At 42.7% G+C, this 24,821-nt stretch overlaps 2 protein-coding genes across 3 annotated transcripts in view; both read left to right on the forward strand.

The window, feature by feature from the left end:
• LOC138284333 (cell surface hyaluronidase-like) overlaps window positions 1-16,163 on the forward strand; it is a 633,659-nt gene extending 617,496 nt beyond the window's left edge. For both annotated transcript variants that reach the window (XM_069223000.1, XM_069223001.1), the window contains 2 exons: window positions 9,530-9,639; window positions 15,642-16,163. In XM_069223000.1, the coding sequence (XP_069079101.1) occupies window positions 9,530-9,639; window positions 15,642-15,796 (265 nt within the window). In that variant the 3' untranslated portion in view covers window positions 15,797-16,163. The remainder of the gene's footprint in view (window positions 1-9,529; window positions 9,640-15,641) is intronic.
• The window catches only part of CEMIP (cell migration inducing hyaluronidase 1), an 899,136-nt gene that overhangs the window by 484,782 nt on the left and 389,533 nt on the right, over window positions 1-24,821 (forward strand). The window lies entirely within an intron of this gene.

Raw genomic sequence — 24,821 nt, forward strand, 5'->3', positions numbered from 1 at the left:
CCCCTCAATTCAATAACTAACGGGAAATTATCACTTTCTCTCCTCTTATCTATTTTCAAGGTCACTATTCTCTCCCATGTAATCGTGCTATGCATGATGTAGTCCAATTTTGAACCTGCGTTGCCTCTCTGGAAAGTGTCCATATTAAGACCACTTTGACCCACTCTACCATTACAGGCCCTCAATCCATACTTTAGTGTAAGGCCCATGAGTTGCAGGGCAGCAACCGTACCAGGGACTGCCTCTTCAGTAGATAGGAGGGGGACTGCTCTTGCTAAATCTTCGTCTTCTACTAGGTGTTCAAGACCAATTATGGGTTCGTAGTTGCAATTAAAATCTCCCCCTATCAAGAATGTTTCTCCTATCGGGATTTTCTTAAGCATACCATCTAATATTTCTATTTCGTGTGACTCCTGATTTGATCTTCTGGGCCTTGTTTACACATTAAATAAATGAAATAACACCTTGTTTTTGCCCCCTAGTTCCAGCCACAGAATATCAGCAGATCCTGTATCATGTTTGCTTATCTCGATATTAAGGGAAATTTTCACCCATGCAATCAACCCCCCAGACGGCCTTCCTCTTGCTACTGAGGTGGCACTAATAAAAAAAGTTTTATAACCCAGTTTGTGTGGTGGGTCCTTTAACCAAGTCTCTTAGAAAAGACAGACATGGAATTTTTCAATATATTCCTGCCAGTCAGGGTCTATGAGCTTACTTTTTAGGCCTGCTATGTTCCAGGAGACCATAGTAACTGATCCCCTTCCCATTGAGGTCATAGCATTAATAGTAGGACTCTGAGGTATAATCGGCTCCTTTCTACTAGGCAAATGCCCCTCAATACTCCCTGCCCCTGCAACTTGATGATTATTTTCTTCCTGGATCTCTACTACTATTGGATCTCTAATCAGTCCCAAGTATGCTTGGTCTGGTTGAGTTAGTCAATCAACTGCTTCAAGGTCTGAATCTCCCTTTCTCGTTTGCACTCTCCCATTTCTATGGTTGCTCCTCTGAGCTGTAAACTTACAGGGAAACGGATCCAGACTGAATCTCATGGCATTTTTTTTTAGGAACACTAGCTCTCTGTTCAATAGTAATCAAGCCTTCGATTAGTCTTTCATCCCTTAGTGTCACAACAACAACATCTTGTTTCCCAGCCTCTCCCGGGATTCTTTCCACCCTCATGATATCTGAGCGGATTAGGGATAAGCAATGACGTTTGTATCTGATCCAATATATAAGTTTATTCTTTAGGGAGTCCTCATCCTCCATGCTATTTTGAGCCAGTTTCGGGACATTTAACAAATAGATAACATCGGTCCTAGAAGACCTTAGATTTTCTTCGAGGTGTCTACCTTTTATAGTAGTGGGCATGCTATCATTATATGATAGGGTATGAGGTTTAAGTGTACGTCCCACCTTTCCTCCTTGTGACCATGGTTTCGGGCGGATCTCCCACAAAGAATTCCCAGATTCTTGTCGTAACTCTCCTACCTTGACTGCTAGGTGATTGCGCGACCCAATATTGCAATCATTATCCCCTTTCGCGCATTCTCGCGGTGCACAGGGAACACTGGCTTTAATTAAAGTAGGATTGGGCTGGGCATTCGGCCTCTGGGGGGATATGGGTCTTCCTTGTAAGTGTAGTGATACAGTTGGAACCTCCTCTGCACACTGATCTCTACGGGTTCCCTTGCTACCCCCCTTTTCCACAAGTGCTGATAAAGTTCCTACTTCAAGTTTTAGCTCCCTGACTTCCTGCATTAGTCTAACCATTATATCATAGAGATCTGTTAAACTCCTAGTTTTACATTTTATGCGGTCGTCTGGGTCTTGATTAGCCGATGGTACCTTCTCTATGGCTGTCGGTACTAAAGGGGTGGTTTGGTCGTGCTTGCCCATGGGTTTCCCCTCCCGGTTCTTCTGTACTTTATTCCTAGCGGGATCTACCAGGGCTGCATATTTATTAGAGCACACAATATCACTCCTCTGCACATAGCCCTTCTTCCTAGTACTTTCTGCTGGAGTTGGGGGATGGCATAAGGCCCGTATTGTATCATCTTTATGCCTGACTAAACTATAAGCAGGGCGTGGGTTGCCTCTTGCTGGCTGTCGCTCTCTTTCCTATCATTTGATTCCCCTTTCCCTAGATCTGGTTTCTTTGCATAATAGGAAGTTATATTTTTGTCAGAACCCTCCCGAGATTTGGTTCTGTTACTTAGTAAGGATTCTACCTCCTCTATTAGGTCGTCAATTTCAGATATCGTACAGCTTTCACCTGCATTCCTAAGTTTCTTTGTAATTTTCTCTTTTCCCCGTGGGGGTTCTGATGCCTTTCGTTTCCCCATGCCTATTTATCTAACTGCTTAATCCTTCTCCTCCACTAGATCTAATACAAGGGCTTCCTTTCCTGCTCAAGATTGCTCTTAGAGCCCTACGCCCCGGGCTCTTGTCTGCTGATACTATCTAAGTCAATCTGGAATGCCAGATCAAAAATTAAAGGGACATGGCCCAGCCCAGCCTCTTCCAGGCTCTGACAGGCGCGGACGGGCCCGCACGGCCCCCCCTTGGCCCGGGCTTTGCCCGGGTGCGTCCCGCGTTGCGGTTTGGCCCCCTGCGCTTTATAGCGCTCGTTGGATTGATAATGGGAGCAGGTGACGCAAAGATGGCCGCCTCCTGGGGCCTCTAGGCAGTCTGGGATATGTAGTCCCCTTCGATTCCGGTGAGCGCGTCCCGCGCTGCGGTTTGGCCCCCTGCGCTTTATAGCGCTCGTTGGATTGATAATGGGAGCAGGTGACGCAAAGATGGCCACCTCCTGGGGCCTCTAGGCAGTCTGTGATATGTAGTCCCCTTCGATTCCGGTGAGCGTGTCCCGCGCTGCGGTTTGGCCCCCTGCGCTTTATAGGGCTCGTTGAATTGATAATGGGAGCAGGTGATGCAAAGATGGCCGCCTCCTGGGGCCTCTAGGCAGTCTGGGATATGTAGTCCCCTTCGATTCCGGTGAGCGCATCCCACGCTGCGGTTTGGCCCCCTGCGCTTTATAGCGCTCGTTGGATTGATAATGGGAGCAGGTGATGCAAAGATGGCCGCCTCCTGGGGCCTCTAGGCAGTCTGGGATATGTAGTCCCCTTCGATTCCGGTGAGCGCATCCCGCGCTGCGGTTTGGCCCCCTGCGCTTTATAGCGCTTGTTGGATTGATAATGGGAGCAGGTGATGCAAAGATGGCCGCCTCCTGGGGCGTCTAGGCAGTCTGGGATATGTAGTCCCCTTCGATTCCGGTGAGCGCGTCCCGCGCTGCGGTTTGGCCCCCTGCGCTTTATAGCGCTCGTTGGATTGATAATGGGAGCAGGTGATGCAAAGATGGCCGCCTCCTGGGGCCTCTGGGCAGTCTGGGATATGTAGTCCCCTTCGATTCCGGTGAGCGCGTCCCGTGCTGCGGTTTGGCCCCCTGCGCTTAATAGCGCTCGTTGGATTGATAATGGAAGCAGGTGATGCAAAGATGGCCGCCTCCTGGGGCCTCTGGGCAGTCTGGGATATGTAGTCCCCTTCGATTCCGGTGAGCGCGTCCCGCGCTGCGGTTTGGCCCCCTGCGCTTTATAGCGCTCGTTGGATTGATAATGGGAGCAGGTGATGCAAAGATGGCCGCCTCCTGGGGCCTCTAGGCAGTCTGGGATATGTAGTCCCCTTCGATTCCTGTGAGCGCGTCCCGCCCAATTTCAGACTTACAATTTAAAACTTCACCATAAGTTGTGATTTTAAAGAGACACCAAATTCCCTATTTCTATCTGTTAGAAATGGAGCCTCTAGTTGGCAGTGATTTGCAGCCTGTCCACGTAGGAACCCTCACTTTAGTCAGGGAAAGGGAGTCACACACCCAAGATAATCCCTGCTCACCCCCTTGGTATTGTATCACAAAGCAATGTGTAAAGTATTTTTACACACACAGAGTAACACAGCAGACATTCACGGGAGTACTCCACACCAGTTTAGAAAAATAGCCTGTATTTATCTGAGTAAAACAAGACCAAAGCAACAAAAATCCAACATATGCAAGCAAAGATATAAACACAATAGCTCCAACTGAGGCTTTCACAGTGTCTTGACGGAGTTGCTTCCAGCAGTCTGATGCCACTTATGAAGGAGTGCGGACTGGTAACGGAGTCGCACAGACCCCCAGCTACAGTACCTTGGAAAACGATGAGGAAATTAAGATGCTGAAGAGAGTTGGGGAGGTGAGGTGTCGCTGGAGCCGGGGTGGGGTCGGTTCCTCACTGCTACTGGGGAGGTGAGGCATTGGTTCCTTACTGCTAGGCAGGGGAAGTGAGGCATTGGTTCCTTAAGGTTGCAGGGGAGGTGATGAGGCATCGGTGGCGAAGTATTGGTTCCTAACAGGCAGGGTCGATGAGTCCAGCAGGTCAAGACGCGAGGTATCAGCTTCGGGTTGTCGTGATCACACCACGGGCCCCAGCTGCTGTGTGGAGTTGGAGCCATGGACATCGGTGGCATGGCGCTCTAGACTCATGCTGTGGCAGACTACGGAGGCACTGCGGAAGCATCAGGCCTGTGATGTTGGTTACGGTTGTTGCACTCAGCAGGGACCATGGTTCAGGTGCAGGCAGCAGAGTCGGACAGCATAGCCAGTTCTGAAGTCGCTCTGGAATCGATGTGCTTGGTTTCTTCTTGGTTGCACCAGAACTCACTACCAAGGGGCTAGGAACTGGATGTGGCACCACTTGGCAAGTCAGGTCTCATAGCAAGAGAGCCCAGGTGCTGGCAGGTGAGGTTTTTGGACTTCTTAACAGGAGACAAGCTCAGTTCAAGCCCTTGGCAAACCTTGGAAAGCAGGATGTAGAAAACAAAGTCCAATCCTCCAGTCCTTTCACTCCCAGGACAGAAGCAGCAAGCAGCAGGCCAGCACAACAAAGCAACAGGCAGAGTGACAATCCCTGCTACAGTATCCAGCTCTTCTTCATGGCAGAATATCCTAATTTCAGAAGGATTCTAACTATGTGGTGCCAGCGGTCCAGCACTTATATCCATTTCTGTCATAGAAGTTGGCAAACTTCTTAAAGAAGTCTTTGTAGTGCACAAGACCTTGCCTTTCCCTGCCCTGGCCCCAGACACACCCCAGGGGGTTGGGGACTGCTTTGTGTGAGAACAGGCACAGTCCTATTCAGGTGCAAATGTCAGCTCCCCAGGATATGCATGGCATACCTCAGCTCCCTTTGTGTGACTGTCTAGAGTGAATACACATACAGCCCAACTGCCATTCTGACCTAGACGTTTATTCAGCAGACAGAGGCCCAGAATGGTTAGGCAAGAAAGTGCCCACTTTCTAAAAGTGGCATTTTCAAGCTTACAATTCAAAAACCAACTTCATCAAAAGTTGTATTTTTAAATTGTGAGTTCAGAGACCCCAATCTCTATATATAATCTATCTGCTCCCAATGGGAAATTACACTTAAAAGATATTTAAAGGCAATCCCCATGTTACCCAATGGGTGAGATAGGCCTTGAAATAGTGAAAAATGGAATTAGCAGTATATTTCTATCAGGACATGTAAAACGCACCAGTACGTGTCCTACCTCTTACATATAATGCACCTTTCCCATAGGGCTGCCTTGGGCATACTTTAGGGTGACTTACAGCTAATAAAAGGGAAGGTTTGGGCCTGGCAAGTGGGTTCACTTGATTACTAAATGTTGACCTAATTAGGCTCAAGAATTCCAAGGTGCACAGCCCTTAAATGGGAGCATAGGCCAATGTAGATCCAGCAACAACTATAGTAAACCTTTGTCATCCTTATGTCATCCTTCTTTTTCAAGTCTTTATCCATTTTAAACCTTACTTAATCCAGTTCAAGAAAGAAAATGTTCACATTCACAGTTTTAACGTTTTATTGACAGTCACAACATTGAACAGCCCATTATTCCTTCCATGATGTCATTTTCCCAATGCATTTCCAGAATACAATCTCTTCATCAGGGGTTACTAAAAATAGAAAGATTAAGAACGTGATTACATCAGATTTAGCTTTAAATAACATATTTCCCTCTGAAATACACCAACAATCACTGGACTCACAAACAATGCTTGTTCAAATGCTGTATATGTAGGTATATGTAGGTACAGTTCTATGTGTTTAAGCCCTAACTTGTTCTCCCCCAGCCAGTCCGCAAAATCACTTCCAATTTAAAATATGTGCTCTAAACCAAAGTGTAAACGACCACGTGATAAAACCAGATCCTGTGTACAAGCTTAACCCCTGTGCTCCACAACACAATAAACATGCAAGATGAATTGTGGCCCCCAACAAAAGGGTTTTGCAGCCCCTTTAAAGGGCATCCACCTTTTAAATATGCATGTAAAAGAAACTAAATGAAAATATATTACATTTATGCCCAAACAAAAAACAAAATCACTTATATAAATAATGAAGAAATTCCTTTTGCCCAAAATGACAGTGCATTAAATATATATCAAAAAGTCAAAAGAGAAATGTTGTTGTTAAAATGCTTTGACGATCAGCCATCTCCCATAGACGCAATATGAAATAAAGAAACTAACCACCTCCACGTAGCCTTACCAACAACCATAATGAGCAGTGGCTGCCCGTCCTTTAGGGCGGAGGGGCCACGCCCACCCACCTTATGCCCCTCATGAAGAGTGTCTGTCAGGCTGAACAAAGGTCAGCCTGACAGACACTCCATGTTCAGCTCAGGCAGCCAGGAGCAGACATGCGTGATTTGTGCACACTCCTGGCTGCCTGAGCTGAACTTTGCTGGGCTGAGGAGGTCACATCTCCTATAGGGGTGACCTCCTCGGCTCAGCAAAGGTGCCTCGAGGCCCTCCCCTGGGTGATGAGGAAAGCGTCACCAATTGACACTCTCCCTGGGCGCTTCAGGTTTAAGCCCTGAAGTGCCCAGGGCGAGTGTCAATCAGTGACACTTCGTCACAGAGTGGGGTGGTGTCAGCAGACTCACTGACCCCATCCCACTCTGTGACGAGGCTGGGACTGCTGCCTTCCCTCATTGGCTGACCTATGGTCAGCCAATGAGGGAAGGCAGCAGTCCCAACCCTCCTGAGACCTGGAGGCAAGTGTGTGTCTGTATGTGTGTATGTGTGCAATCTTTTAAAATGAATGTTTGGTGCGTGCATGCATGTTTGAATGGTATGAGTGTTGTTAATGGATGTGTGTGTGTGTCTGTGTGTGAAAGAATGAGTGTGTGTGTGTGTGTGTGTGTGTGTGTATCTCTCCCGCCCCCCGCCCTCCTAAAGCTGCCGGCCGCCACTGATAATGAGAAAACTGAATGCGTTCAAAACTCTTAAATCCTCAACCAGGAGACTAAGCCCTCGTGACCACAAAACGTCACTGTGAACTTAATGAAAATAAATGAAATACTCTGACCCCACCCGCCACCAAAATCTACAACACCAGTGTGTAGTGATAAAATAAGTATGCACACTCAACATAAATGCCTCGGTGACAAATGATAACCAAACTTTTCACCATATTGTGTTAATGCTAACTGCAGTGATCTGATCTACAAATATTTATAAAAACATATGAGAAGATGACATGCTTGAAAATATAACCAGCTTTTAACATGGTAAATTCATTCTGTAAAAATCTTGCTGAGCACATCGTGTGTCCACAGAGGTAAAAAATAGCATCAACATACAATAAAACATTGACATGAATATAACAGTTTAATTATAAAATTATATCCAATTTCATCATAAACTGTGAGGTGCAAACTATCAGGTGGATAGAAAAATTCATAATGATGAGGTAAGTGATGGAATGCACACCCTATTTTCCAAGTTTTAAACACTTTCAACATGCTTTAAAGCAGAAATGTCTGGCATGCAACTCCTGGTAAGTGTTCTGCTCAAACCACATAAAATATAATTGATAACCAAATGTTGACCTAAAAAGCTCAACAGTTCCAAGGTGCACAGCCTTAAATGGGCACATAGGCCAATGCAAATCCAGCTTTACCAAAATACTTATTTGTAAATTGTGAGTTCAGAGACCCCAAGCTCTATACATCTATCTGCTGCTAATGCATATATATATATATACATTTACACTTAAAAGATATTTCAAGACAATCCCCATGTTACCCTATTGGGAAAGATAGGTCTTGCAATAGTGAAAAACGAAATTAGCAGTATTTCACTTCCAGGACATGTAAAACACGCCAGTACATGTACTACCTCTTACATACACTGCACATTGCCCTTGGGGCTGCCTGGGGCATACCTTAGGGTGACTTACAGGTAATAAAAGGGAAGGTTTGGGCCTGGCAAGTGGGTGCACTTGCCAGGTCGACAGGGCAGTTTAAAACTGCACATACAGACACTACAATGACAGGCCTAGACAATGGTTACAGGGCTACTCATGTGGGTGGCACAATCAGTGCTGCCGGCCCACTAGCAGCATTTGATTTACAGGCCCTGGGCAAACAGTGTGCACCATACTAGGGACTTACTAGTAAATCATATATACCAACCATTGAGAAACTAATCACTATTACTTTTAGACAGAGAACATATTCACCTTATCACTGGTTAGCAGCGGTAAAATTCCCAGAATCCTAAAACCAAGAAAAACAGGTCAGAAAAAATAGGAGGAAGAAGGTAAAAGTTTGGGGATAACCCTGCAAAAAGGGCCAGGTCCAACACTATCTTTTCCCATTTGGAAATTACACTTAGAAGGTGTTTTAACATAACCTCAATGTTGTCATATGGGAGAGATAGGCCTTGCAATAGTGAAACACGTATTAAGAGTTTTTTACTATCTGGACATGTTAAACTTAGATGTACATGTTCACCTTTTTTAATACACTTCACCCGGCCCTTGGGGCTAACTAGGGCCTACCTTAGGGTGTCTTACATGCACATAAATGAAGGTTTGGGCTTGGCAAGTGGGTACACTTGCCAGGTTGATATGGCAATTTAAAAATGCACACACAGGTTCTGCGGTGGCAGGCCTGAGACATGTTTGAAAGGCTCCTGTGGTGGGTGCGATATCAGTGCAGCAGGCCCACTAGTAGTATTTATTTACAGGACCCGGGCACACATATTGCACTTTACTAGGGATTTACAAGTAAATTAAATATGCCAATTGTGGGGAAGCCGATGGTACCATGTTTAGAGTACAAACCACCTGCATTTTAGCACTGGTGACCAGTGGTAAAGTCCCCAGAATCCTAAAAGCCTGAAAAGCAGGAGGTCATTGGGGCATTAAGCACAGTACCAGCAAACATCTTGGGGAAAACTATGGACATGTATAAGTTATTTCATAGGTTTATACCTCTATTATCCTCATCTACAATCTAGCAATAATGATACCTTCATCATCTTCATCCGTGTGACTGAAGTATGAAATTTAGGAATACATTACTTGCATTGAAATGTGTGTCAACTCATTTAGCACCAATTCCTAATACATATCTATAATAATGCCTTTGTTTTACTTCCTGCTATTCTCAGGTTTTTTTTTGTTTCCTTTGTCTCTATCAGGTCTGTTGTTGTTATCTGCTCTCGTGGTACCAAAATGCCTCCTTCTGGTTTAGAAATGTCAGTGTTCATGAAACTGGGCTCCGTAAAGCCTGTCACTCTCTTTGAGAAAGGTAAATATACTGCATATTGTGGTCATTTTCCATCCACATATTGCTTGTTCAAAGTAAAACTGAGGTTATTTGAAGCCTAAAATCACAAGAAAAACGTTTTTGTTTATAAACCAAATAACATTAACCAGATGGACATAGGGTAAACCACCACTCAAGTATTCTCTGTTGTTTGCACACAATAGAGGTCGAAATGTACCAGTTTCAATACACTGAAATAAATATGCATATGATTTATATGTGGACTGTAAATCGTTTCAAATGTTTTTACTAGCCAATATTTTGTTTATATGACAATGAGCACCTTCACTTGATCCTTAACGTTATTTTCATAAACTGTTGATAATACATCTATTTTAATCTCTCTCTCCCTGGATTTAGCAAGGTTTTTATAATAACAGTATGTGGTCTACTTCATTGTAGGGGTGGGAGTAACTGGTGTAATTCTCTCTAGCATTATTACAGCTAAATTACTTGTAATTATGCGTAACTGTGTAAGAAGCGTAATCCAGCATTTAGTGTTATTTTCTGCACCCTTGCATCCAACATAGGCTTGAGGATTCAATTTGCTCTAAGAAAATAGTACGAAATGCTACGGGACACTAACAGCAGTAGCCAGCAGATGCTCTGTCTTAGTTCATTGTTCCTGTGCTGCTGCAGTAGGATTGCTGTCCCAGATTACCGCTATTTAATCAAACTGGCATAATTGTGTAATTTTGCCTCACAAGAGTAATGCGTAATTACTGAAATTACTTTGATTTCTCTCCTGTAATTACATTTTTGCCCAGCCCAAGTTCATCGTTTACACGCATGGTTTATTATTGTATGTTGAATATCAAGATTGTGTTAAATTGGCCTTCTTGCACTGATGCAGTTCTGTTCTTAACTCGCTTATCTTGCTTTGGATGTTGAGATATATCTCACTGTTACTGCAGACCGGGTATTTTTGTGCTTCCTGAACAGGAGTGGCTGAGGCCAATATCACTCTTTCTTTCCTGATTCTTCCACCATCCTAAAAGGACCCCTCTCTTGAGTCTGTTCTCTGATCGGATACTTCACTCCCAGGGGATCTCCATTGATAATCATAAGCAGTGAATAGTCCCACCCGTGTATGGGGATCCAGAGCACTTCTTTACAATATAGATTCTTAAATGTAGATGTTCGCCTTTCTTCAGTAAGGCCAGGATAAGCACTTAATATATTAAAATGTTTTGCAGCCTATAAATAAGACTATATTAGCCAGTTGCTTTAATTTGCATTTAAAAAAGGGCTAATATATAATCAAATAAACAGGAAAAATTAGCAGGAGCTGTGCATTTCGTCCTTATAAATCTCATTCACATTTTTAAAGGAAAATGATGAAGGAAGAGGACACTGGAGACTTATAGGCTACAGCTCTGCAGGGGCAAAAAGAGACTCTGTGCCTTTAACGACTCACAGACCACCAATATCCCATCATTCCCAATAGATGGCAGTTACCTCAGTTCTTTTTTTCCCAGCTCCTGGTAACAGGATCTTAGAACACCACTTGGACAGTTGTTTTTCATTAAAGCATTTCTATCAGAGATTTTTGTTAACATCTTCACTCGACGGTTTTCAGTATTTCCAGTGTTTTTCTGTCATTTTCTGACAGGAAAATTATTTTTCTAGTCAAATAAAATGCGGCCTTTATTAGGCAAATGTCCTGCCTGTGGCAGCAAGAAGGCCAAAACAGACATTTATGATTTGTATATTTTCTGCCTTCATGACAGCCACATCCCTGACAGATGTCAGCTCGCAAGACCTTTTACAGGTGTACTCTGCGGGATAGAGAGAAGGTTCACCTTCATGGGGCTGAAGAGCGACACAGGTAGCAGGAGGCTCAGTCTGAAGGTGGGACATCAAATGAGTGAGGAGAGGGTCAGTCCTCCACCAGGATTCTCCCACCTTCCTTTCAAGAGAGGGAGATCTGATAAGAGAGGAATTCCTCAAAATTATGTTTTTCCAGGGCAATGTCGAGGAAATCAATGTCGAGATGAGGTGCGGTGCCTATTTGCTTGACATCGAGAGCTAGGTCAACATTAAGAAGGGGGCGACATTTGACATCGAGCCATAGGAGGTCGAGGGATTCCACGACATCGAGACACAGGAGACACTCAAGGTCCAAAAGCCTGTTGCTGTTGAGACATAGAGGGAAATCGACATTGAGAAGCCTGTCAACTTTGTGGCATTCCAAGACCTGCAGATAGGGTCAGGCGATCAAGACCAAGAAGATTGCCATCAACTTCTGACTCCAGGGTGCACTCTTCATAGATGCTGGTCCTTATTCTGGACTCCCTGCAGCTTTCACCACCTCCCCCACGTTCTTCAGCGGTTACACCAAGTATTTCACTTCCACCTTTTCCTCAGACGGAAACACCTTTGGGAGGTTCCTCTCTGGAGAGGTCTTCAAAATCATGAATTAAGGCATGGTGTTTTCAGGCCAAATGATTTATCTTTACTGGCAGCCCATGGCTACTGTCACGAATTGGCCCTCAGATGACATTCTTGGTTTAGCCTTACGGCCCACAAGCAGGAATCTCATTGGAGAATACTTAGTCTACCTTTCTCTGGTAAAACTCTGTTTGGGAGTCAAACAGATGACAAAATAGCCTGAATTGAAGACTGAGATAGAGACCTTCAAGATGGTTGGTCTGGAGAATTGCAAAGAACAAAAGCACCCTTACAAGCCTTATGAAAGGCATTTCTATCCACAGAGGGTTCAAACTTCTCAGTGGTTGCAAGAAAACCACCAACAGCAGCAGCAAAGACATTTCCAGCAACGCGTAAGGCGTCAGTCAAAGGGAAGAGCTGGCCACCAATCTTCCGAAACAGTAATGCCCCATACAGGCTCCAAACAATGAGCCTCTGCTTCCCCTTCTTCCATTACCCACCCCGGTAGGTGGAAGTATTTAATAATATCTAACAGAGTGGACATCCATCTCAAACAATGCATGGGTTTTGACTATTGTACTGAATGGGTATTGACTCAGACTCATCAGTCCTCTACCAAATATTCAATCAAAATCATCCAATCGGCAACTAAAAATGCTGAGATCAAAAGTGAACATCCTTCTGCAGAAGAATACGGTGGAGCTCATATCTGCCATCCATAGGGGAATTGGGAATTTATTCCTGTTATTTTTTGGTGAAAAAGAAAGGTCCCAAAAAGGAAATCAGACCCATTCTAGGCCTGAAAGTCACAAACAAATGGATACAGAGATAACAAAAATGCTAGCCCCTACATCAAATGTACCCTCAAATCCATTAAGGAGACTCTCTGTCCCATAGATCTTCAGAATGCGTACCTTTACATTCCAGTAGCCAGGAAACACCACAAATTCCTGAGATTTTCGTAGGACACAGTCACCACCAATACAAAGTTCTTCCTTTTTACCTCAAGACACACCCCAGTACTTTTTCAAAGTGCGTGGCAATGGTCACTGCACATCTCAAGAAGCTCAGAATATTTTTCTACTCATACCTAGACGACTGGCTTGTCAAGGCATCAATGCAACAACAAGCACAACATCATTATCAATAACTATCTCTATTGTAAATCAGCTATGTCTTCATGTTAGCCAACAGAAATCGACCTCGTTGCCAGTTCAGTTGCTTCATTATGTAGGAGCAACTATTGACACCATAAAAGCAAAAGCGTATCCTTTGGAGGAGAGACTTTTATCCTTATGTCTGAATTGTCAATCTCTCATGAAAGTCTTTCATCCAATAGTGAGAAAAGTGTAATCTCTTCTAGGCTCAATCTCCTCATCCATTTCTCTGACTCCAAATGCCTGGCTCCACATGAGACCACTACAAGACTGTCTGGAAGACTGCAAAACTCACACAACTGGGAAGACACAATCACACTTTCCCTCTACGCTAGGCAATATCTTAAATGGTGGTACAAGCCAAAAATTCTCCTTCAAAAAATGACTTTCCATCAAGATGTTCCCTCTTAGACGATAGTAACCTTCAGATTCAGTGACCATGGTCAACAAAGGAAATGATTTATCATTTCAGCCTCCTGGAACTATGAGCTGATCATTTGTGGCTGAAGTCTTTCCTACCATCCTTCAAGATGAAATCCCTTCTTGTTCAGACAGAGAAGACAGAAATGATGTACTATCCAAAAAAGCAAGGAGGGACAAGGCCCAGATCCTTGTCACTGGAAGCCCAATCAATATGGAATTGTTTGCTATCCTGCAGCTTGAGAATCACTGCAACGTTATGGGGTACAGACTGTTCAAGCAGACGCCCTAAGCAGGCTTCTTGAAAAAACTCACGAATGGGTTCTACATGACAACGTCATTCAAAACATCTTATGCATGTGGGGTTTCCTCACATAGATTTATTCACAACCGCAGAAAACAAAAAATGCCCACATTTCGTCCTGAGGTACTATCAACCAGGGACAATGGGTAAAGCCCTATTGATCGACTGGTCCAGCAAATTTCTCTGTGCTTTTCTTCCGATTCCCCTGTATCCATCAGTAATCATCAGGCTGTCTTATTAGAAGGCCAGAATGATTTAGATAACTCCAGAGTGGCCCCAACAATGGTGGTTCACAGACCTTCTCCACATGTTGGTGCGTCCACACATGAAGCTGCCATACAGAACAACCATCTTGTGAAATTTGGAAGTCAGATTCCCTGTCTCTCCTCCTTGAATTCGGCAGCATGACTCCATAGCTTGTACAATACGGACATTTAAATTTTCCACAGGAATGCAAGAACATTCTCAGAGGCTAAACATCCATCAAGGAGTTCAGCTTACTCTTAAATGGAGAGATTCTGTATTGCGTGTTCTGACAAAAACTTTAATCCAGCTATGTATTAAGAAGAAGCTATACTTCCATATTTGCTGTATCTGGCCAAATCCAGCTTGCAGTTCTCTTCTATTAAAGTGTATTTGGCAGCTATGTCCTTCACAGAGAAAGTGTTCCCTCCCCTCCTTTGGAGTTGAACATAGTACTCTCATGTCTCTTGACATCTCCTTTTGAACCCATCCATAAAGCCTCTTTACAACGCCTTTCTTGGAAGAATGCTTTCTTAGTTGCCATCATGTCAGTACGTATGGTTAGTGATATTCAAGCTTTATGTTCTCACAACTCTTATACAATATGCTATTACAGTAAGGTGGTTGTGAGGACTCATCTGAAATTCTTTCCCAAAGATATTTCGAATTTTCACATTAATCAATCCATTACTTTGCCTACTTTCCTTCAGCACCCTTCCACTCCAGCAGAAATAACTCTCCACACTTTAGATGTTAGATGGGTTTTAAAATGTTATCTAGACAAAAGACATATGCAACTCTACTCAGATGTTTGTAAACTATGGCTCTGTACCTACAGGTTTAACCACAGCTAAACAATCTGTATCCTGGTGGATAGTTTCTTGCATTCTCTAATCTACGAGAAAGCAAATAAGGTTCTCTCTGGTAGACCAAAAGCTCATTCCACTAAAGGGAAAGCAGTTAAAGTTGCTTTGATGAGGAATATTCTGATTTCTGAAATATGCAAACTAGCTACGTGGAAATTAGTTCACGCTTTTACCAGACACTTTTGTTCAAGTGAGAACAGGTTCTCAAGTAGGACAGGCTTCCCTGAGGAATCTCTTTACCTAGCTGTCTCTTTGAATTATCCTTTTTCCGTTCCACTGTAGTTTGTAGGGATGGGTTTGCTACTCTATTCAATGCTTGTTATTATCAATGGGAATCCCCTATGAGAGAAAGAATGGTTTCTTACATGTAGTACTAGTTGCACTTTAGAAGGTCTGCAGGTTAGCCTGCCAAGTTGGCAACCTTGCAGGTCGATCTTTATATTTTTTGTGTCTTTAAGTGTACATGTTTCACTTCCCTTGACAGAGATAGGAAAAACCTCTACATATAATGAACAAACATTGATAATGCCCTGGGGAGAACAGAGTAATCTTGCACAGGTTCCTCCTAATGATACATTCTCTTTTCTTTTTTTGACTCTGCAGGGAGTTTTGCCATGCTGGGATATAAGGGGCAGCCCACACCTTCTTGGATTCAAATTCTGAACCATTCTGCTGACCAAAGACCTGCCTCACTGCTGTCCTACTTGCCTTTGATGCAGAGAGAGTACAGATGTCCACCTCAACATACAAAGCCTTAAAGGACTTAAAGAAGAGTACTAAAAGTTAAATGTCTCCTTGAGCTGGGAAGAAACACCTCAATCTTCAGAGGTGGAAGAATGTCGATGTTCCCTCGTGGTGTCAGAGGATCTTCGAACATTCGTGATGGAGGAAAGTAAAGTTCTCTACGGTGAAGAATATCGATTGATGCGAACACAAGTCCTCAGATTCTCTTGAGTCAGAGGGAACGACTAACTTCATTTATTAAAGTCACAGTTTTTTCCTAAACAGATATAGGAGGAACTAGACATTAATACAGGGACTCAATAATGTTAACTGTTACTTTCCAGGTTGCACGGTGGTCCATTACACTTGTATTTATTGTAATGAATAAATGCCCTAAGAATGTATGTGTTTCGGAAACGTTTCATATAAGGAAAGCAAATTAGATTTCAGAGGTCCTGATGGACATCATCAGCGCCTGCATTTTCTATCTAAAATCCCTTAAAGAGTGAAACACAGGTTATGTGGTGGACTCAGACATATGTGTTTTGTACTGTTACATTCTGTGTAAACTGTCATCAGGCAGTGACTCAAACTGTGTGTAAACGCGTATCAGCCAGTGCTTCATTATGTGATTAAAGGCCTGATTTAGGCTTTGTGAATGAAGTACAGTCTGTTAGGGTGCAGTGGTGCTGGACATAGGGGTGTGGTGGGTACTGCAGCACCCCTAGACTGATGCAGAGAAAAACATCTTACAAACCACAACATATTATTTTATTCTGTAGATCTACATTTGTCTATCTGCAAGCTATGCCATTTTGATTATATTATATTTCCGCTGGGTTCATGAGAGCATGAAAGGAGGAGGTATGTGAACAGTGACTAATCAATCACAGATGTTTACCATTTGCTACCTCCCTTTTGGAATGTTACAAATGTGTTCAAAGTCAGTCCTGTTATTCATCCTAATGCTAGAATGTCATGAGATAAAGGGGCATCGTGAACCCTTTAGCAGCTGCAGCGGGGTGAGATTCTTTATGGGCCTCTTTTATCTGCAACTTGGCAGAACAAACTCATAATTAACGTTAAAAGGAAGAAAGATTGTTTCATAGAAAAGAGAAAGAAAGATGGACAATACGATATGGGGGTGGGTAAAAAGATGAGTATGTGAAAGGATGGATGGAGGAATGGATGGGTGAACGAGGGAAAGGATGAATGGGTAAAACGGTTTATGTGTGGGTGAAAAGATGCGTGGGTAAAATGATTGACGGATTCGTAGGTGAAATCATGAGTGCATGAATGGCTAAGAGGATTGGTGGATGAGTGGGTGTGGAGAAGAGGTGAATCAAAGGATGGCAGAGTAAATAGAAATCTGAGAGTAGGGCTGGATGGGTGGGTGAGTGAGTGACAGAATGGCAAATCAAATAGGAATCCATCGATCCATTGATGGGTGAAACAATTGTTGATTACAAGTCAGAAAATGGACAGATGGATGGATCAGTGGGTAAAAGGATAGCAGGGTACATGGAAATCCGAGAGGATGGTTGGATGGGCGGCTGAGTAAATGGAAATCGCAGAGGAATAGATGGATGACTTTGTAAATAGAAATCTGAGAGGATGGATTGCAAAGTAAGTGTAAATGTAAGAGGACAGACAATTGGACAACCGATTGACAAATGAAAGTCTTTATTGATAGATGGGTATGTCAATTGATGGATGGATGTACGGATGGATGCATGCATTGATGATGGATGTGTGAACAGATGGATGGACGGAATGGCCAATGGAGGGACGGGATGATGAAAGACTGAATGATGGATGAAAGAATGAAAGAATGAATGGATGATAGAATGTAATTGTGAAATGGTGGATATTAGAAGGTGGATGGGACGGTAAATGAATAGATTCTTGGATGGCAATAAACATCTGTTATTCAGCGCCAAGATGCCTGCGGGTGAACGTGCGCTTTACAAATACACATGTTATGTTATGGAAGAGACAAGGGAGCTCTTTTAGAAAGGGTCCTGCTCACTTACGTCATTGTTTGGTGCCATCACAGCTTTGGTTTTAATTTTATGGCTACTCCATTGGACCACAGTTATGTTATTAAGAAGTAAAATAACAAACCAAGATGTGTTCATTTTGTCTCTGGTTGATGCACAGAAGGCTAAGACTACAAGTTAATGTTAATCTTTTTGAAATAAGTTAAAATTAGTATATATCAGACCCACAATTCATTCTATTGCAGGCGACTGATCTCCACTCTTAGACATTGGGTTTTATGAAACGTTTTGATCTGGGAACTTAGCTATTTAGGTTATGTTATATTATGGCTTGTTACCGAATTGCACGACTGAATGCTATTTCATGTTATTTACATGCAGCTGCCTTCCAATGGGTTGCTAATCTCTTCCTAGGCTTGAGGCATTTTCGAAACTGTGCAGTAGATATGTGAACTTATTGCACTGCCATACCATTAAAAGAGACATTAGATACTCATCGAGAGATTACTCCTGAGCCCCATTCCTGGGTGACAAGCTGCACTAATGTAAGACATGCCAAATTTATAGAGACATCTAGCTGCAGATTCCTTACTTTAGAATCTTCCCCAGGCATGAGACTCAATCTGCAAACATTTTCCATTGCACATCTGCGTGCATCACGTGACTCCGTATTGATGTCGTCCACTGGATGGGACGTCAACAGAGTCAACAGAGTCCATATGACTCCCTCGCCAACGCGCCAGTGTCAGTTCCTTCTTTTCCTCGCTTACAATACTTTTCTGGCCATTTTCGGCCTACTTCCACATTTTCATAGACGGAACAGGGTGCTTTCTTTTGTCTGTGTCTTCAGGATCTAAACCCTGTGGGTCCTGTGGATGACAAATGTTGGCCACAGACCCTCACACTATTTGTATGTGGTGCCTGGGTGAGCACTATGACACTGTAGAGTGCAACTACTGGTGTCAAGTTCGGCCGAAGGCACTGCGGGAGCATTACATGCAACTTCTGGCAGCGCAGATGTTGGAGCCTTCCCAGGCTTCACGTCGACCTGGGTCTCCATCTCGTAGTAAGGTCCATTTGTTGGCTGATTCTAGGAGTCGTTCTCGTGGGCATCATTCACCATCAACTTCATGCAGTAGGTCACGATGCAAGCGGCAGAAGTCGCGGTGCCTCTGGACTTCGCCATGCATGGTCTCCCACCACTCCTCAGTGAAAGAGTTGAGGCCTGAGTCCACTTTGCATCTCCCTCACTTCCCAGGGGCTGGGGTGACTCTGACCCAGATGCGTGAGTATTATGTTTCCCTTCATGCTATCTTTGGGAAATCACCTTGCCCTGGAGTTCCTGTGGGCCCCAAGGAGATGAAAGATGCCCTAACTGTGTCTCTGCTGGTGGGTTCACCCTCGGCTCCGGTTAGGTCTTCTGTTTCAGTTAACAAAGTTGTTACAGTGCCAGTGCATAGCCCTTCAGGGTTTCCACCTTTGACTTCTGTATCCATTCAGTCGAATCCAACGTCTCCTCTGGTGGCACCGATCAACATTGTCTCTCTCTCTCTCTCTGTGGCTGAAGTCGAAATTAATGTTGAGGAATCACCTTCTCAGTGCCGGTTGATGTCCGGTACAGCACCAGTCATGCCCGTTATCCCTGACACCTTCCCCTCTTATTTGTCCTGTCTGACGGCCATGGCCTTGGAGATGCTGTGGAAGAGTAGGGATGACTTGCTTCATTTCTCATGTTAATTAGCCTACTATAGAGGACAGCTGGCTGGCTGATATTCATTGGCACGCATCTTGCCATCACTTCTGGATGACATCCGTAACAATATTGCCCTTGTGATCCAAGATGGCCAGCAGGCAGCTAAATTGGTCTTTCGCTGTGGTATAGATACTAGTGACTCCGTGGGCCGGGCCATAGCCTCTTCACTTGCACTACGTCACCATATGTGGTTACATGCCTCTGGATTTTCAGAGACTGTTCAAGCCACATTGATTGACATGCCTTTTGATGGTGTCCTTTTATTTGGTGCAAAGGCTGACTCTGCCTTAAGGCGTTTTCGTCACAGTAGGGGTGGAACAACAAATTAGATTGGTTCCGCTCTATCTTTTACCTAGTAATACCTCTAGTACTAGCTTGTAGGGGGATATTTATTTTTACTTATTCACACAGATGAGCCATGTTTTAGCAGTGCTGCAAGGCTTTTTCTGTTCTATGCATGTTCCACCTGATGTTGGTACCCAGTGGCTCTAAGTGGATTATTGGTTTTTGTATGCCTGGCGGGCATTTATATGCACTCAATTATCAGATTTAATATCCCTTATAGGGAACTTCTGATATTGGTAGCTCTGTGAGAGTATCAGTATATTATTTAATTTCTGTTAAGAGTATTTCAGATAATCCTCTTATAGATCATGGTTTTCACAAAGTTGATTAGTAGATAATATCATAATGATGGGATTATACAGCACTAAAGGTGTTTGTCTACTAAGTCCTTGTGCTCTGAAACAAGGTAGCTTTTGTCTATATTGTTTGTTTATTTGTGTTCTATTTTTGATTCTGATACTTTTGATATTTACAAGTAAAACATTTTCTACTTTTGCTAGATTTAATTCATTATAAACCAGAAGGTAACATTCGGTGGACTTTAAGACTTTAGTTGTTTTGGTCTTAAAGGTTTTCTTTCCTATGCCATTACAGTTTGGTGTATATTCTACACTTTTGTGTAGACATTTGTATGGTTTTGACATGTTCATTGAACACTATTCTTTTAATTTCTTGGCAGTATGTATTGTTATCATGGGTCTCCATTGAGATGTAGTCTCTCGGTAGAGTCCATTCACTCTTGTGTATAGAGTATTTAATATTCTTCACTCTTTAGGACTTGTTCTGACATTTCTACATTATTATTTAAGACATCCTTCTTTTCTGATGGGATTTACTCTCTTACAAGTAAATTTTTCTTTTCTAAGAGGATGTTCATATTCATTTTACATAAGGGAAATATGTGTTTGCTTCATCATGTCTACTTTTTGTAGAAGACTTTCATTTCTTTATTAAAGTATCATTGTTCTTCTAGGTGACACCTGTTTTCACCATTCGACTGACTCTAGTTGTTGTAGTTTGGGTTCACACTTTGTAAAGTGTTGTACTTAGAGGGAATATACAAAATCTGTCAGATTTGTTTTCTTATAGATTGTTTTTTAATTTCTGGTTTAAGTATGGGTCTCTATTCATATAGTAGGATCACATACTAACCTTGGTCTTCTCGAAACTATTGAGTCTTTTTCATACCTACTACCTTATTCAACTTTATACTACTATTTCTTGATGATGGTATCTCAAACAATTTGCACTACTCTAATGGTTTGGAGGACGGTTGATTTCCTAAATGCTATGACACCCACTATAGGTACCATTCTGTTAAGTCAGTATTGTCTGACTAATTATATTGTCTGACTAATTACTCAGCGGTTTCTTTATATCTGTATATATAAACTTTCTTTTGTTAAGTGCATAGTTGTTTATTTATTTTACTCCTATGTCAGTATACATACATACATACATACCTAGAGGTATTTGTATTATCTCTAGTTAACTTTTCTAGGGAAAAGATTGCTTGTATGTTAATGGTGGCTATTGTTGTCTTCAACTTCTTTTTAAAGTGAGCATTTTTATGCTTTCTCCACAGCAGATTGACATTCTCTCTGTTTGTGGAGTAGGTCTTGTTAGAGTATACTTTTATATGACAAAGAGCTACTGCTCAATGGCAGGGACTGCTGGTCTTTGTTCCAAGAAGGTTGCACATGCAGTTCGGGTCTGGATATAAGAGCAAACATATTTATCTTCATTAGTTCATTTGGCAAAATTGTCCTTCTGTTATGGGTAGCATTTTTTCCCCATCTTTTCATTGTCTTTATCTCTTATTACTGTGGTCCTTGCCACAGTTCTTATGGGATGATCATGCATGGGTTTGGATCCCATTAAGGGTGCAAAACGTTTTGCATTCATATTGTTGGATGGCTGCTGACAAAGATGGGTCATACTAACATGGATCATTTTATTTCTTTGCTTTTTAATGTCTTATGATTTTATGTACCTGTGGCCCCTTCCACAAGTTTTATGTTGCAGGATATATTATTGCTCACCTGAATTATTATGAATGTCTGGTCTTTTTTATCTTGTTCTAGACTGGTTTTGTTCTAGTGGGAGACTTTTAATGGTCTTGTTCATGTGTGATGTTATCTTCATGCTTTCAATGTGTTTATGACTTTTTCTTACTGTGGCCCTTTACACACTTCTTTTAGTAAAGAGTATGTGATTTCTCATATATATTCTTCTGAACACACGGTCTACTTCTCTTGTTCTAGACTGGTTTTCTTCTGGTTAGACACCCTTAATGGAATCAGTTCACAGATCCTCCTCTGGGGATGGTATGTCTTTGGTATCTGCTTCTAAAGGAAGTACTCTGTGACTAGATGTCTCTATCAAATGAACAAGTTACTTACCTTCAATAATGCATTATCTGGTAGAGACAGGATCTAGCCACAGATTCCTTAGCAACCCTCCCATCCTCCCCACTCTGCAAACTGAGTCATCTTTGGTCTCAGAGATTTTTTTATGGAAATCTACATTTTGAATTAAGAATTCAGTGATTATTTGATACAAAGGTGTCTTTTGTTCTAGCCCACTGTTTCAGTAGGCAGTTTCTATATGTGGCTCCACGTTTTGAGTGCAGAAAATAGTCACAGAAGAAACTGATGTTAGTGCGTCAGCGTGGGGGTAATAGGGACTCCATTGAAGTCACATCTGGTGAACAATGTCGATACGGAGTCACGCAACGTCCTCTTCCAACAAGCAGACGTGCTGTAAAAAAGTTTCCATATCCAGTCTTGTGTCTGGGGAATATTCTAAAGTAAGGAATCAGGCTAGATCCTGTCACAAACAGATAATGCGTAATGGTAGGTTTGTAACATGTTCTCCTCTCCATATATAAAAAAGTAAACACACGCCAAACATACTCTTTAGATCATCAGTAATACTCAAAGGTTTTGGAACTACTCAGATTTGAAATTTTGACATTGGCCAGCACTGCCACTCCAAAACCTTTTCTAGCACCACTGTGAGTGTGGCAGAGACCATTACCTCCGACCCCCCATTCTCTCAGTGGATTACTGTCTACCAAATGTAGAGATGATCACCAGCCGAGCGGTAATTGCTGTATGTTGAAAGGATCTGCTGTCATTGTGGTTCCCTTCAGATTACAAAAGGTTTGGTGGACAGCTGCCCACCAAACATTTTAAATTTTTGGGCATTTCAAAATCAAACTCCCATTTTTAAAAACAAAAACACAAATGATCCCCTCAGCCTTGGAATTTTCTCTCATGGTGTGGGGGTCATGATTTTATTTTTCTGTCCTTCGCCACCAGGTTTACTTGACAGTGATGGACAGAAAAAAAGGAAATTACATTGTCCACCCTAAATAGGACGGGCAGTATGTTGCTCTTCCTTTGATGGCCTCTACTCTGTTGGGCCATCTGAGCCAACGTGGCCTCTGTTGAGGGAAAGCTTGTGGTCTTCCTGTGTCTGAATGAGATGGGCGGACGAAGGATTTGGTGGACAGGGTACTTTGTCGCATTTGCAGTGGAGAACCCTGTTCACCAAACTCTATATCAGGCCCTGAATTCTTTTAATTGACCACACTCTGTGTAAACTCTTATCAGCTAATGACTCATAACGAGTGTAAACCTTCTCAACTAATGACACATACGTGAGTAAACAGTTATCAGCTAATATTAGAGAATTTGTGTATTCTGGTATCAGTCAGTGACTCGGAATCTGTATTATGTTTTAAGAGCCAACACACAATGTGTAAACCCCTCTATCAGCCTGTAAATCATACTTATGTAAACTATTATCAACCAATGGCTCGCACGTTGTCTACATTCTTCTTATCCTCACTGTGTGTGACTTTTATCAGTCGATTCGCACAAGGTGCAAACGTTTATCAACCACTTACTCACACTGTGTGTAAACTCTAATTAAGTTAATGACTCTTGTAAGGTGTCCAAAAACCAGAACAAGAGATTCACATCCTGTGTAAACATTGCACAGCCATTGATTCCACACGTTATGGAAAGTGCTTTGAACATGGGATTTTTCACTGTGTAAATTCTCCTGGACCTGTGCACAATTTTTTGCAAGGTCCCTTCCATGGTACAACATATGCAGACTTTCTTGCATTTGGCAGAGCTTCTGCTTCATGCACTCCTGGCGTATTCCATATTCGACGGGAATGTTGAGCATTAACAAAATCAGGCCAAAGAGGAGATGGCCAGAGAGCATCAGCACGCATTCTGAGAGCACCGGCCTTTCAACGAGCCGATGCAAAAGCCGAATGTGTGATATACTAGAAAAAGGGAGTACATTTTATGAAGTGATCTTAAGGAAGGTTCTGAAGTACAGTAGGTTCCAGAGACATTAGAAATCAGGGTGATTGCAGTGCTGTGCAAAACAAGGGGCCACCCTGACATCTTTGAATGCACCTGCTTTTGATATTGCTCTCCTAGTGCTGTAGGCGAATTACAGCAGCAAAACAATGTGTCCATTTTTCACTTCCACTATACTCCTTAAATATTTGGACTTTGCATCATTGATTTTAAATTGTAAGTATGGTTCATGAAACACCAACTGTCTCTCGAAATTATTTCCAATATTTACAGAAGTGATCTCAGCAGAAAGATGTAAGGGGAGATGCGCTTACCCCAGGTTCATTCGGATAACATTAATCAATCAATGTCACATGCATCAGTGAGTGTTAGTATTTGACTTTTAAAAGGGTGGCTGCTGTTCGTTGCCTTTGCCAGTGCTCTCTTTTCAGTGTTTTCGGCAGTAGATTCGTGCTGCGGGCGCATGCTCTTTCTAGGATATATACATTTCTCTGTCTAAGGTGCTCGAGGGTTGAGCGTTTTAACAGTGAAAATGAGATATGCTCTTCGGTTACTTTTCCAAATCACAAGCACGGCAGAAAATCATTAAGACAATGTCAAGCCCAGTGTAGGACAGTGT

This window comes from Pleurodeles waltl, chromosome 3_1 (genome assembly GCF_031143425.1).
Source record: "Pleurodeles waltl isolate 20211129_DDA chromosome 3_1, aPleWal1.hap1.20221129, whole genome shotgun sequence".
NCBI classification, from domain to species: Eukaryota; Metazoa; Chordata; class Amphibia; order Caudata; family Salamandridae; genus Pleurodeles; species Pleurodeles waltl.